Source organism: Erithacus rubecula (assembly GCF_903797595.1).
Source record: "Erithacus rubecula genome assembly, chromosome: 12".
Lineage (NCBI taxonomy): Eukaryota > Metazoa > Chordata > Aves > Passeriformes > Muscicapidae > Erithacus > Erithacus rubecula.
In genome coordinates this window covers 4259355-4272867 of record NC_136664.1, presented here as the reverse complement: position 1 = coordinate 4272867, position 13513 = coordinate 4259355, and the positions used below count along the sequence as shown (strand labels likewise).

The following is a 13513-nucleotide window of genomic DNA, read 5'->3' as shown; positions in this document are numbered from 1 at the left end:
ATCTGTAATAATTTAAAACAAGATTTTCCATGTGCCTCAACTAAACTTACCAATGCCCCTGTCAGATAAATGCAGCTCATTTGCTACAAAGCAATGACTACAGATTTGGTGCTTTTCCCAGTGAATCCCTCTCAAAAGTACATCAGGAGGCTCAAAATACAGTAATTGGATAATACAGTATTACAAGCCTACTCTAAATCCCATTAAAATGATAAAAAGTCTCTTGCTGGTGACTGCACTTGTATACTGTAAATCCAAGATACAAACCCATGTCATCTTCTGCTGTAACATCTGATTAACCTCTCTTATTTCTTTAGCTTCACTTTCCCTTTCTTTTTTTAAAGAAATACTGACCGTCCAGATGCTTCAGCAGTTCACCTCCATGACTTCCAGAGATTCCTGCTACACGAGCAGCAGGTGGGAAGGATGCAGAAGTACTGAACTCTTTTTCTTGGGGTTGTATCACAGAATTCTGTGCTCTTTAAAAAGAAATGTGAAGAGTCATAGAATATGATTGATGCCACTGTAATACTGGAGCTTGGAAAGACTTCTCCTTTGTTGCCATTGAAGTCTAAAAGAACTATTATTTTTCATCTATGTAAAGCCTCTGAAGGTGCACCAGAGGACAAGAGAGAGGACAAAGTAAATAAGGTTTTAACAAGCCTCCACTTAATCGTGTAGATAAACAGACAAGGTTAGAAGTAAATGCTGTGTGCAGTCAGAGATGAATGCCTGGCCTGCTCACTGCTGTCACCAGAGGGGCACTGGGGTAATACTTTGGCCATGGCCCCATTTTTGCAGCTCTCTCATTGCTGCCTGCTGCATTCCAGTCAAAGGTAATTTCCTGTTGAATGAAGCCAGTTAGATGTCCCTTGCCAGCAGGCAGATAAGGGTGAAGGCAGGGACTGGAGCTGTGTCTTCATGGATTTCTAAAATGTTATTTAGCACAGAGTCCATGTGAAAAAACGGTGCAATATTTGCTAGACACTGCTGAGCTCCAGGTTTGCAATTGTAATTGAAAAGTGAGACCTACACTTCCTGTGTAATCTTGCTACTTTCTTTTTCTCCCAATTTTACTGTTTTCAAAGGATGTTCAGATTGCACTTAGAAGTGAGAGAGATTATAGTTAAGGCATGTCCAAGGAGGCCAGCCTTTTTCTCCCTCTCAGTACACATTTGTGCTTACATACTGTGTATCTCTCTGTAGATCTCTCTGTTCCTTGTTTGATTTTTGTACTAAAACCACTCCTAAATTTTTATTTTACTGTATTGCAATTATCTGAAGGAATCTTGGGCACAGGATCTCAGTAAAGTCCGAGAACGAATGACAAAGTTTATTGATGACACTATGAGAGAAACTGCTGAGCCTTTCCTCTTTGTTGATGAGGTAAGATAATGGCACTTTTTAGTAGTTCTCCTAGACTTCTTTCCCAGAATTTTTACTGGGTGGTAGGACCTTTTGCTGCATTGCTGGGTCTCTTTTATTTTCATAGTGTAAAAATATTTAAATTCAGTCTCTTTCTTTGTATTGTAGTTCCTTGCTTACCTATTTGCAAAAGAAAACAGTATATGGGATGAGAAATATGATTCAATAGATGTTCAGGACATGAATAATCCTTTGTCCCACTACTGGATTTCTTCCTCTCATAACACGTAAGTTACCAGAAGTCCTGTTGTCTACCCCAGTTCAAACAAATATAGCAATGTGAGAGAGACAGTAAATTATGCCAGAAATGTGCTGTGTGGATGTGTGAAACCTTCCTACAGTGTGGTAGAAATGTGGCAAATGGGGTTTTTGGGACTCTTTTTTTCCTCTTCTCATAAGGTTTTGAGATATAACTCAGCTCAGCTGCCAGAAAACCCAAGTCCTAGTAAAAATTAAAAAGTATTGAGTTGAAACTGTTCTGAAAGCCTCTCTTCTTTCAAAAATTTAAGTTACTTCTAATGTGGCTTCTTTTTTTTCCCCAAGCACCAACAGCCTCACTGAGCTCATGTCAGAATTCATTAGTTGTACAAAGTATGTGATGATGAGTTTGAACTGTCTTCAAATGAAGGGGATTTGCTCATCTGGCATTGTAGTGGAAAAAGCAACTAAGGAGAGGGAGGAGAGATGAACAAATAAAATAATGCAGGGAATGAAAGAAAATGGTATGAATATAGCATACAGGTGTATTTTGAAGTATAAGGTGTGATATCACTCTAAATTCCTTCCACATCCCTCCCATGGGCTCATGCCTGAGCATGATGAGGTTTAGATGGGTTTCAAAGCTCATTATTTGCTCTCTAGAAGGATGTCAGAGTTGGTTGCTGTTTAAATTGACCCCTTAATCTCCTATAATTTGGTCTATTCAAAAATCTGATAGCATCAGGTTCAGCAAAGTCTGGTTCTTTCATCCAAATTAAAAAAAAACAAAACAAACCAACAACAAAACAGCAATTAAAAAAATCAAGATACATAGTCCATGACAGGAGGCAAAATGTTACCCAGTGAGTGAGAACTAGTTGAAGTTGACTACCTGTCTTTTTAACCATTTCCTTTTACTCCTTAGATACCTGACAGGAGACCAGCTTCGCAGTGAATCCTCCACAGAAGCTTACATCAGGTGCCTCAGGATGGGGTGTCGATGTATTGAGTGTGAGTAAAGAGCTTGTGGAGTGGTTTGTAACATCTTATCTGTACAAGTGGTTTCCCCTGTTTACAAAGAAAGAAAAAAGAACTGAAATCAAGAACTGTTTGTTTTCTGAATTGGAAGTTAGTCATATAAAAATCACTGATTCCTTAAATTGTTTTTCTTATGCCTCACCAATGCTTCATTCACTTCCTCTGCTTCTTGTTCCCAGGCAGTTTTAAGAGAGTCTTCCTAAATCTCCTCTCACTTCACACAAAAAAATTCAATCCTGAATCTATATGAAAGCTTATTTTTAAGCTGGATTTAAGCTGGAGTACTTGTGCAGCTTAGATAGTTTATATACCTTCATTGAAATACAGACAAGCCTAGGGCATAGAGATTTTTTTGATCTGGCATCTTTTGTCATCCTGTTTAACTTGCTTGTAAATCAGTTCATGTCTTTGTTCTCCAGCAATTGTGTATATGTCTTCAGCTCTGTGTTTGTGTTCCTTATTCAGAATTTTCACTTCAATATCATGTTGTTTATTTGACTAAGGCAAGATGTATCTCAAATTAGAGTTTCAGGGTTGAAATCAACAAAAGACAGCAGCTCTCAGCTTGTCACTTGTCGAAGTAATTTATCCCTGGAAAATTACTGTAAACTAGTAGATAGACACTACAGTTGCCTGAATCTCTTGTTTCCAGATTCCCACATAATAATGCTTTGGGAACATTTTGTAATGTATTTTATTTGTTTTGCTCTTACTTAAGTAAACTCAGTTTTCTCTGTGAGAGATATGAATTCATCTGATAGAATGTTCTATTAGAACATTGAGGTCTATAAATCAGTATATAGAACACTGAAGTTTTGGGTGCATTCTTCTTACCAGAGTCATTTAAGGAGCTACCTGGTCTCTTACTTTTTATACTGCTTGTGTTTCCTAGTGGATTGCTGGGATGGTCCTGATGGAAAACCCATCATTTACCATGGATGGACACGGACTACAAAGATCAAATTTGATGATGTAGTGCAGGCAATCAAAGACCATGCCTTTGTCACATCTGAGTAAGCTTTATTTTCCTTCAGCCTGTTTTCATATGCTTTGACCTTTCTGAACTTAATTGCTCTGTAATCTCGAGCAAAAAGTAATCAGAGGAAAATGGATTCCAGTAGCATTCATTATTGCCACATGTGGGTCTTTAATATATGCTGTTTTGGGGACGAGTCCCAGTGCATAAGCATTTGTTGCTAAAGAAGATAGTGAATAGCCTAAAGTGGTTTCCAGCTCCTTTCTTGGGTCTTATTTTATTAAGTTGGAAGTGATTGGAAGTGAAACTTCAAATTCTTAATTGTATGTCTTAAATCTTTAAAAAAGTTAACAAATAGTGCAATTGACAAATAATACATTTGTCATGTCATGTGGGGTTTTTGCTGTAGGAAAGATCTTAGCTGAGAAGATACAGAACTCATTGCATGATTCCTGAACTGGTAACATCAGTTTAGATCTGCATCTCTGCCCTTCTTTAACTTGTGATGAGATGTCCTTAACATGAAAAATACTACCCAATAACTGGGGAAGAAATAAAGCTGTCAGTGTCCCATTTTTCCATGTTACCACTTGGACACAATATTCTCCCATGTGGATAGTCTATGCACAGGAACTTTGTGTTGGTGACAGCCATTATATGGAATTCATTATGGTTTCAGACTCTTCTCGGAGCACATGTGAAGACATGATTTTGAGGAGAGGAGAAACAATTTTTCACATAATGGTGCTTTAGCAGTGAAACTATGCCCAAAGAGCTTGGAGGCAATCTTTGTCCTTTCAGATAGTCAAATCTTGGCTGGATAAAGTTCTGAACAACCTGATTTAACCTAGGAACTGGGCCTTCCCAAAGAAAGGGTTTGGATTAGATGGACCTTCACAGGTTCCTTCTGACCTTGACAACTCTGTCATTGCACATCTGTTATTATTTGTTGTGGCTATATCTTCCTTTTGTCTTGTTGTTTCCTTTAAATATTTTTCTCTCATCTGGGGGCTGAGGAAGGATGTTGTCTTCCTTGCCTTGCCAGCTGTACAAAAAGAAATTGTCTTCATTCACCTTGGTTTTGTCCACCAAAGATACCCAGTCATTCTGTCAATTGAAGAGCACTGCAGTGTGGAGCAACAGCGACACATGGCCAAAGTGTTCAAGGAGGTGTTTGGGGATCAGCTTTTGATGAAGCCTGTTGAAGCCAGTGCAGATCAGCTCCCATCACCCACCCAGCTGAAAGAAAAAATCATCATCAAGGTAGGCTTGCTTTGTGTGCTGGGAGATAAAGCAGGAAAACAAAAGCAGGAGCCTGAACTACTGTTCCTGACTTCACAGATTTAGTTTCAAGAAGTCCCTTGCTTGAAGTGTTTTTGGCAGTAATGTACAGTGTTCTGTAAAACTCTGTACTCAAGTGCTTGCTCTTGGTTTCCTTTGCAGTAAGAGCTGGCAGTTCAAGTGCCAGGTCAAACGTCAGCTCTTGTCTAAAGGTCTTCCAGCTCCTGAAATGTCACTGCTAAATTTCAACAAGGGGTCACTGCTGCAGATGTTCATCACAGACGTTTTACATCATATGGCTTGCTTAAAAGTGGTAGAAATATGTTCTTCAATAGGAAGATAGATCAGTATTACTATTTTTGTCTTCAGAGACTGCCTTTCATTCAAGTGCAACCCAAAGCTCTTGTGGCTGCATACTGAAGTTGTGAGGATTTCCCAAATTAATGAGTGTTTGCTAACTCAGTGTGATTTAAATATGCAGTTTAGTGAAACCCTGAGGCCCTGCTCTGAGAAGGCAGTCCCTGTTAGTGCTGGACCTTGTGGCAGTGCAGGTGTTTTATGAGCTCTGCTGTGCAACAGCAACACAACCAAAAGAAGATTTCTCAGACTGAAACTGTGGTATAAATTTTCAAATGGTAAAATTTGATGAAGAATCTCATGATCTCTGTAGTAAAATAATAATTTCTTTTGTCCATGATTCTGTTTTCCTGCTCTTATAACAGACAAGTCTTGTATTAGACATCTGAATGAAAGAAATAAGGGTAGATGGGTATAAGAATATGCTCTTGAATGCAAGATTGGAAATAACAGAACCCCACTATTAGGTGGAAAACTTCTGTGCTTAAGTTTTTGGGGACTTTTTTTGTTCTCTCCAGACTGTCTGTTGTTTCCATGCAGAGCAGAGAGGGGACTTGCATAGGCACATGGTTAATAACGTGACAGATCTGATTTAAAGGGAATTACAAGCTATTATGGGTGTGCACAGAGAACATGCATATCACTCTCTGCTGTCTAAAAGAGCATTGGTGAGTCTTCAAATAGATCAGCACCTGCCAGTGAGCTGGTTGTGCTGTTTGGCTTTTGTTTGGAGAATGTTGTCAGTAAACAGTCAGAGGCAACACCTACTTCACTGGCCTGTGAGATTTTTCAGCTAGGTCTGTCAAACTGAAATCAACCAGGAGAAGGCTGTGCAGAACTGAATGTGGTTAAGGTCTGATATGAGAGGATTAATCCCATCATTAATTGCAATTAAGTAATTGATATTGCCTGTGGTCCCTTGAGACACTTCTGTGAACACTAAAAAAAGTAGAACTTGACCCCTTTTTTCATAAGGGATTTCCCTTATGAAAAACTAGTTTTTCTTGTAAAAGGGTGAATTCCTCATTCATTTTAATTCCTTATCTTTCCCTTTTGTTTTGATTTTTGTTCCTTGTGTACTACTTTCTGCAGAGGGATTCCTGTTTATCCTTATTTCTAAGTATGTGTCACTTCTTGTTTTCTGTTCTCTAAAGAATGGTGAGATCTTATCAAACTACTTGTTTCTTCACTGCTTCAATGATACCTCTACTAGGCTTTTTTTTAACCTTTATTATGGGATCTAGATTTTAAAGAAAGAGGTTCCAGCCCTGTTGTACCTTGTGGAACAGCTGCTGTTATGTTGACAGAAGGTGGCTGTGCAATGGAGGGAGATACTTCTAGTAACACTGAGTGTTCTGAAACATTATGACCAATTTAATGTGTGATTCTCTCTGAATGTATGAATATTTTTATTTTTTTTTCTGGTTTTTAAGCACAAAAAACTGGGGCCAAAGGGAGACATTGATGTGAACTTGGAAGAAAAGAAAGAAGAAAAGAAGCAACAAGGAGAACTTTACATGTGGGACACAATAGAACAGGTACCATTTCTATGGCATCTATTACAGATGTAGCTGTAATACGGAACATTTACATGAATTTTCTTAATATTTCTGTAAGTACTATTGAAAGAAAGTTGGTTTTTTTTTATTGTTGCACCCTGTTTTGAGATTGTGCTTGACAATGATAATGAGTTTCCCTTTGTTAATGGTTTTAATCTCTCCCAACTTTCAGAAATGGACTCGGCACTACTGTGCTATTGCTGATGAGAAGCTTTCATTCAGTGATGATATAGAACAGAGTGCTGATGAAGATTCATCAAAGGTGATGGCTGTGTTTTATTAAGCATGTTCTTTTTATTATTTCAGATTATTTCAGTGTCTACAAATGTATATTTTTATGCTGATGAAATGAACCTATGTAGACATTCTATATCAGATAACAAGTGTGGGGATAAAAAACTATAAAAGGATCTTTGCCAAGGTCAACTCTAGTTAACCTTATTTTTAATAAAATAACTTTTTCTCTTGGTTAGTGGAGGTTGCAAGGAGGAGTACAAGGCCATTGAAATATAACTTCAGTACATCTATGCTAATGTTGATTTGGGCACTAAGTCTTTTAAGCATTATTGCAATTCTCAAACTAAGCAGAATGAACTAATATGTGTTGTGTTACTAAAATAACAACTTGGCTGTTGTGGATGGTAAAGGCAGAGTAATTATAAAGGTGATTGGCTGGAGAGTTCAGGCCTAGAAAGACCTGAAATGCTGAAATAGTTGATTGTTATATATTACCAATAACAAGTACTTAGTTTCAAAACTATAAAATTTCATAAAATTAGAAGTGTGCTATAAAAAAATCCTTATTTTCTGGTCTAGGAGGTGAAACGAACTGAACTGCACTTGAAAGAGAAATGGTTCCATGGGAAAATGAAGGGGGGAAGAACAACTGCTGAGAAACTGCTTCAGGAATATTGTGCTGAAATGGGTGGCAAGGATGGGACATTCCTGGTTAGGGAAAGTGAAGCTTTCCCTGATGATTACACCTTGTCATTCTGGTATGGTCATTTTCATACATATCTAATGGGGGATTTGTTTGTCTGGGTTTGGTGTTTGCTTTTTTCTTCTGGTTGGAGCATTACAAGGAATGGTGTCAGATGGATTTCTGACCCAGAAAGCTGTCAGAGCAAATTTTGCAGAATAAATTTATGCCAGATTTTAAACTACTGTCAGTTGAAAATGACTATTTTTAGTCCTGTAATCTCCCTTGTCAGAATGTTTGTTGCTTGTTACTTTGGCTGTTTAACGAGATGACACAGATTTCTTGCTCTTCACAAGCTCCCCAAGTAGTTGACCAGGAATGGGTGGGAAAATGCTTTGAAAGAAAAAAATCTGTTACAAACCCTGTATTTCCTTTTTGCCCCCTCTACTCCTTCAGGAGGTCAGGCAGAGTCCAGCACTGCCGGATCCGTTCCACCAGTGATGGGGATGCTGTGAAATATTACCTGACAGACAACCTGACCTTTGACAGCATCTATGACCTCATCCAACACTACAAGGAGGCTCACCTGCGGTGTGCTGAGTTTGAGCTGCGCCTGACCGACGCCGTGCCCAACCCCAGCCCTCACGAGACCAAGGAGTATGTATAGAAACCAAGCACTCTGTCATGCCAGTCTCCTTGCTTTGCTTTAGGTGGGGGCTTTGCACTGAAAATTCCCTGGATTCAGGAGTGCACTTCAGTGTTGTTTGTCCGTGGAAGTTTGAGGAATAGGCTTCCTGAAGGATGCTAAGGGAAAACACTGACTGTGAGAACCTGGTACAACAAAGAGTGGTCACTGGAAAAGCAATTTCCTAGAAGCAACTGGAAGAGCAATGAGAACTGTAATGCTTTGGAAATGTGCCAGTTCTTCTTTTGTCTATGCAGTGTTTTACAACACCCAGTGGGTTGGGTTGGATGTTTAGTAGTTGGCTGTGGTTTGGCAACTAAGTGGTCGTGGTCTGTGCCATCTGGAAGCTCTGTTACTGGGGCACTGAGCCCAAACAGCTCCATTTGCCTAACTCCACCCTCTACCTCACCCTGTCAGAGCTGGTTAGGCTGACTTCACCCTTTGAGATAGGAATGAAGCGCAGTGTTTATTTACAGCTGGTATTTGCCATAGATCCTGGGCAGAGCTTGCTCTTGTTTTTTGGCAGAACATTGTTATTGCTGTCCTTTGTTCTGTTTTCTTTGCAATATTTGACTTTAAATTTTATTTTATTTTATTTTTTTTTTGGCCTTCCTGGGATCTGGAAGTCACTGACCATCTGTAGATAACTTTGGAAACCAGTGAGAGGGGAAGGAGAATTTAAGGGTTAGACTTTCCTGCCTTTCTGCATAAACTGGAGATACACTGCCAATATAAGTGGCCACAGCTTCACTAAAGGCACATTGGATCCAAGACAGGTCCATCCCTATGGTGAAGGATGAAATTAAGTTCTGAATAAGAATTCAAATGCCTGGTGTCTTTCTTTTGTCTATGTTCAGGCTTTATCTTAAATCTACTGTGTCAAAATGAAATAAATACTGAAAATCGAATGACAGACTAAAAGCAAGATGCAGTGCCTTTGTTTCAGGAACAATGTAGATTTATGTTTTATGATTTCAAACAGACAAGGTGTTCTGATATATTCTTGATGCTTTAATCCAAAATAAACTGCTGTCTTACAAGGTTTTGTAATAAACTGCTGTCAAAAGTGCCAAAGTGGGGAAAATCTAATGCATAATTTTTCTTAGAATGTTTGAAGCTCTGTTGTTAATAACACTGTCTGTTATTCTCCAAAAATGACATTTGACAAGCCTTGTAATGCTTTGCCCATTGTGGTTTTTCACTGTTGCAGCTGGTACTATAACAACTTGAGTCGGGGTGAGGCAGAAGACATGCTCATGCGCATTCCTCGGGATGGAGCCTTTCTCATCAGAAAGAGAGATGAGCCTGATTCTTTTGCCATGACTTTCAGGTAAGGAAAGACAGATAGGACTAGCTTACCTAGTAACCCAGTGATATTTGCTTTTCTTTTTTTAAAAAATAATGGTCTTTTTAGAGTCATGCTACTCTTGCTTTTAAATTTTGAATAATTAGAGTGGTTGATTTGTGCAGCAGGTCCATGTGTGAAAGTGTGTTTGTGCAAGGGGTAATTTGTGACTTGCCTGAACCTTTATGCTTTTATAAAGATTGTTTGAGCATCAGCAGTCCCATTCTTCCCATACAGAACTGTGTGTGGCCCTTTTTTCATTCCCTGACTCCTTGCTAAGGAGTGTTATTCTGAAGTTTCCTTCAAAACTACAATGCCAGGTGCAGTTTCATCAATGATTCTATGTCTTTATCCCCTAGAAATCCTGACCTGTCATAAAACTGAAATGTCGAAGTGAAATTGTTGGCTCCTCTCACCAGGGGAAGTAATTTTGAACAGTTTTGTGGTTCTTGTAATAGCATTAATTAAATATATAGAATTGTGATGTTCTGCATCGTGCCTTGAGATCAAGTTGTGTTTCTCTGAAAATGCATGGTTCAGCAACATATAAGTTGGTTGCTTACATGCCTTATTGTGTATTGAAGATGTCCAAAATTCTCCAGTCTCCAGAGTACTTTGTGGTGAAGTTTTCTGCTGTTACCAAGGTGGACATTAAAGTAACTGGAGCTGCAACATCTCAATAAAACCATTTCACACCAGGGAAAACAAGAAGTACCAAAACTTCAGCACAAAAGGATGTAGAGGCCTTTTTGGATGGGATGGTTGTCAGTGGATGGCTTTAGTGTACATCAAGGCAAACACAAACATTCTGTTCAATCACAAGAGATACTTTTTTCTTTAAAAACGGATTCCTGTAGCTATCAAAATAATTACACTAATCATAATAACCGAATAAAGAAGGCTTTGTTAGAGAGAGAAGTCATTTCACATGAGGAAGGCTCACAGAGAGCCGTGGTGCAGTTCAGGGCCCTGCTGAGCACTGCCAGCTGTGCCAGCTGTGCCCTTGTTCGGCAGAGCGGAGGGGAAGGTGAAGCACTTCCGCATCCAGCAGGAGGGGCGGCACTTCGTGCTGGGCACCTCGGCCTATTTCGAGAGCCTGGTGGAGCTGGTCACCTACTACGAGAAGCACCCGCTCTACAGGAAGATGAAACTGCGCTACCCCGTGACAGAGGAGCTGCTGGAGCGCTACAGCACGGTACTGGGATGGACTGGGATGGGCTGGGATGGACTGGGATGGGCTGGGATGGGATGGGATGGGATGGGCTGGGGTGCACTGGGATGGGCTGGGATGGACTGGGGTGGGCTGGGATGCACTGGGATGGGCTGGGATGGGATGGACTGGGGTGCACTGGGATGGGCTGGGGTGCACTGGGATGGGCTGGGATGGGCTGGACTGGGGTGGACTGGGATGGGCTGGGATGGGATGGGATGGGATGGGCTGGGGTGCACTGGGATGGGCTGGGATGGACTGGGGTGGGCTGGGATGCACTGGGATGGGCTGGGATGGGATGGACTGGGGTGCACTGGGATGGGCTGGGGTGCACTGGGATGGGCTGGGATGGGATGGACTGGGGTGCACTGGGATGGGCTGGGGTGCACTGGAATGGGCTGGGATGGGCTGGGATGGGCTGGACTGGGGTGGACTGGGATGGGCTGGGATGGGCTGGGGTGGGCTGGGATGCACTGGGATGGGCTGGGATGGGCTGGGGTGGGCTGGGATGGACTGGGATGGGCTGGGGTGCACTGGGATGGGCTGGGATGGACTGGGATGGGCTGGGATGGGCTGGGATGCACTGGGATGGGCTGGGATGGGCTGGGATGGACTGGGATGGGCTGGGGTGCACTGGGATGGGCTGGGGTGGGCTGGGGTGGGCTGGGATGGGCTGGGATGGGCTGGGGTGGGCTGGGATGAGCTGGGATGGGCTGGGATGCACTGGGATGGGCTGGGATGCGCTGGGATGGGCTGGGATGGGCTGGGATGGGCTGGGGCGGGCTGGGATGGGCTGGGGTGGGCTGGGATGGGCTGGGATGGGCTGGGATGGGCTGGGATGGGCTGGGAAGGGCTGGGGTGGGCTGGGATGGGCTGGGGTGGGCTGGGGCGGGCTGGGATGGGCTGGGCTGGGATGGGCTGGGATGGACTGGGATGGGCTGGGGTGCACTGAGGTGGGCTGGGCTGGGATGGGCTGGGGTGGACTGGGATGGGCTGGGGTGCACTGAGGTGGGCTGGGCTGGGAAGGGCTGGGGTGGGCTGGGATGGGCTGGGGTGGGCTGGCATGCACTGGGATGGACTGGCATGCACTGGGATGGACTGGCATGCATTGGCATGCACTGGGATGGACTGGCATGCACTGGGATGGGCTCTGGATCTGGTACAGGATCTCTAGGGGAGGTTGAGCAGGTCACTTCCTATGAAATTGAGATGGCTATACTGACTTCTCTCACAAAGATGTGAAGAACAGCTTCATGTTTGATTAAAAGCCAACTCTTGCCTTCCCCATGATTTGATTAGAGAAGCCTCACTGTGTACTGTGGATCATTGCCCTGCTACAATGAGTTTTTGATAATTGCCTTGCCTACAGTTGGCCCTGTCTTCTATTGCTGAACTGGGCATTGATCTTAAAATGTTCATGCAGATGGCAATCGCTAAGTGCTTCATAAAAAAATGAAATATGAAATATTCTGCTTTGCCTCTCACTCTGGACATTTCAGGGATGGTGTCTCATTGTGGTAAAAGGTAGCTTTGACAGCTCACTCTGAGATAAGCATGAGGAAATCTCCCCAGGAGATTTGTCTCCAGCCATTGACTAAACTAGGAGCCTGGATAATTAGCTGAGGATAAAGGGCTACTTTCTGGATGGATGTGTTTCATTTTGAGGGAGCTTTGCTTTGGAAAGCCTGAGGTGCTGTCTTCACTTTTCAAGTAAATGTCTTTTAGAAGCTGCAGGAAACTACATCTGGCAGGTCTGAGAAAATCAAAACCTGGGGATTTTGTTTTTTCTGGGCAGACTAAAAGGGACTAAAAAGATTTTAGACCTCAGGATTTTTTATAACGTTGCCTATAGCAAAGGTTCTGTATCTTAGGACTGAGTTCAAATGGAATCACAAGGGGAGGATAAAATGAAAATTATGACTGTATATTGTTGTAGAGTTATCTAATAGTGAAGCCAATACTGGTACTAAAGTACTATAACACAGAAATCACAAGTGCAGGTATTTATTTTCTGGTTACACATAGAAGAGTACTCACAATCAAAAAAACATTTTGACTGAAGAAGAGATACCTTTATGAGGTATTGCTGTTTCATTGGATTTTACTGTTCATTAAACTGAGGCATAGGTAGATAAAATAACACACTCATCTTCAGTTATGTTCAACTGTAGAAATGAGCAAAACAGAGGTGTCTGGCTTCTCTTCTGTTGGTCTATGTGCTGTCAGAGGTGGTTTCAGAAATAAATGTTCTATAAACATGAAGTAATTTTATAACTTTGATTCCTGAAACTTGATTATTTTTTGTTTCTTGTTTTTAGGAAAAAGATATTAATTCTCTCTATGAAGTCAAGATGTATGTGGAGCCCAGTGAAATCACCCCAACAGTGGTATGCTTTAAGAGAGATATTCACACTTACTGTAGCCTTGTGAAAATTAGACTTATTGGTTTCCTGTTGGCAGTAATAAAAAGAATTGAAAGCATCAGGCTGCCTGGTTTAGGGGGTACTGGACAACTGAAAT

General features: G+C 41.7%; 1 protein-coding gene across 3 annotated transcripts in view; it reads left to right on the top strand.

The window, feature by feature from the left end:
* Nucleotides 1–13513, top strand: part of PLCG2 (phospholipase C gamma 2) — a 63457-nt gene that overhangs the window by 31373 nt on the left and 18571 nt on the right. For all 3 annotated transcript variants that reach the window (XM_079316531.1, XM_079316529.1, XM_079316530.1), the window contains exons 9-21: nucleotides 345–417; nucleotides 1285–1386; nucleotides 1534–1652; nucleotides 2549–2634; nucleotides 3554–3674; nucleotides 4732–4900; nucleotides 6709–6813; nucleotides 7007–7096; nucleotides 7651–7829; nucleotides 8210–8410; nucleotides 9649–9768; nucleotides 10798–10978; nucleotides 13312–13380. In XM_079316531.1, the coding sequence (XP_079172657.1) occupies nucleotides 345–417; nucleotides 1285–1386; nucleotides 1534–1652; nucleotides 2549–2634; nucleotides 3554–3674; nucleotides 4732–4900; nucleotides 6709–6813; nucleotides 7007–7096; nucleotides 7651–7829; nucleotides 8210–8410; nucleotides 9649–9768; nucleotides 10798–10978; nucleotides 13312–13380 (1615 nt within the window). The remainder of the gene's footprint in view (nucleotides 1–344; nucleotides 418–1284; nucleotides 1387–1533; nucleotides 1653–2548; nucleotides 2635–3553; nucleotides 3675–4731; nucleotides 4901–6708; nucleotides 6814–7006; nucleotides 7097–7650; nucleotides 7830–8209; nucleotides 8411–9648; nucleotides 9769–10797; nucleotides 10979–13311; nucleotides 13381–13513) is intronic.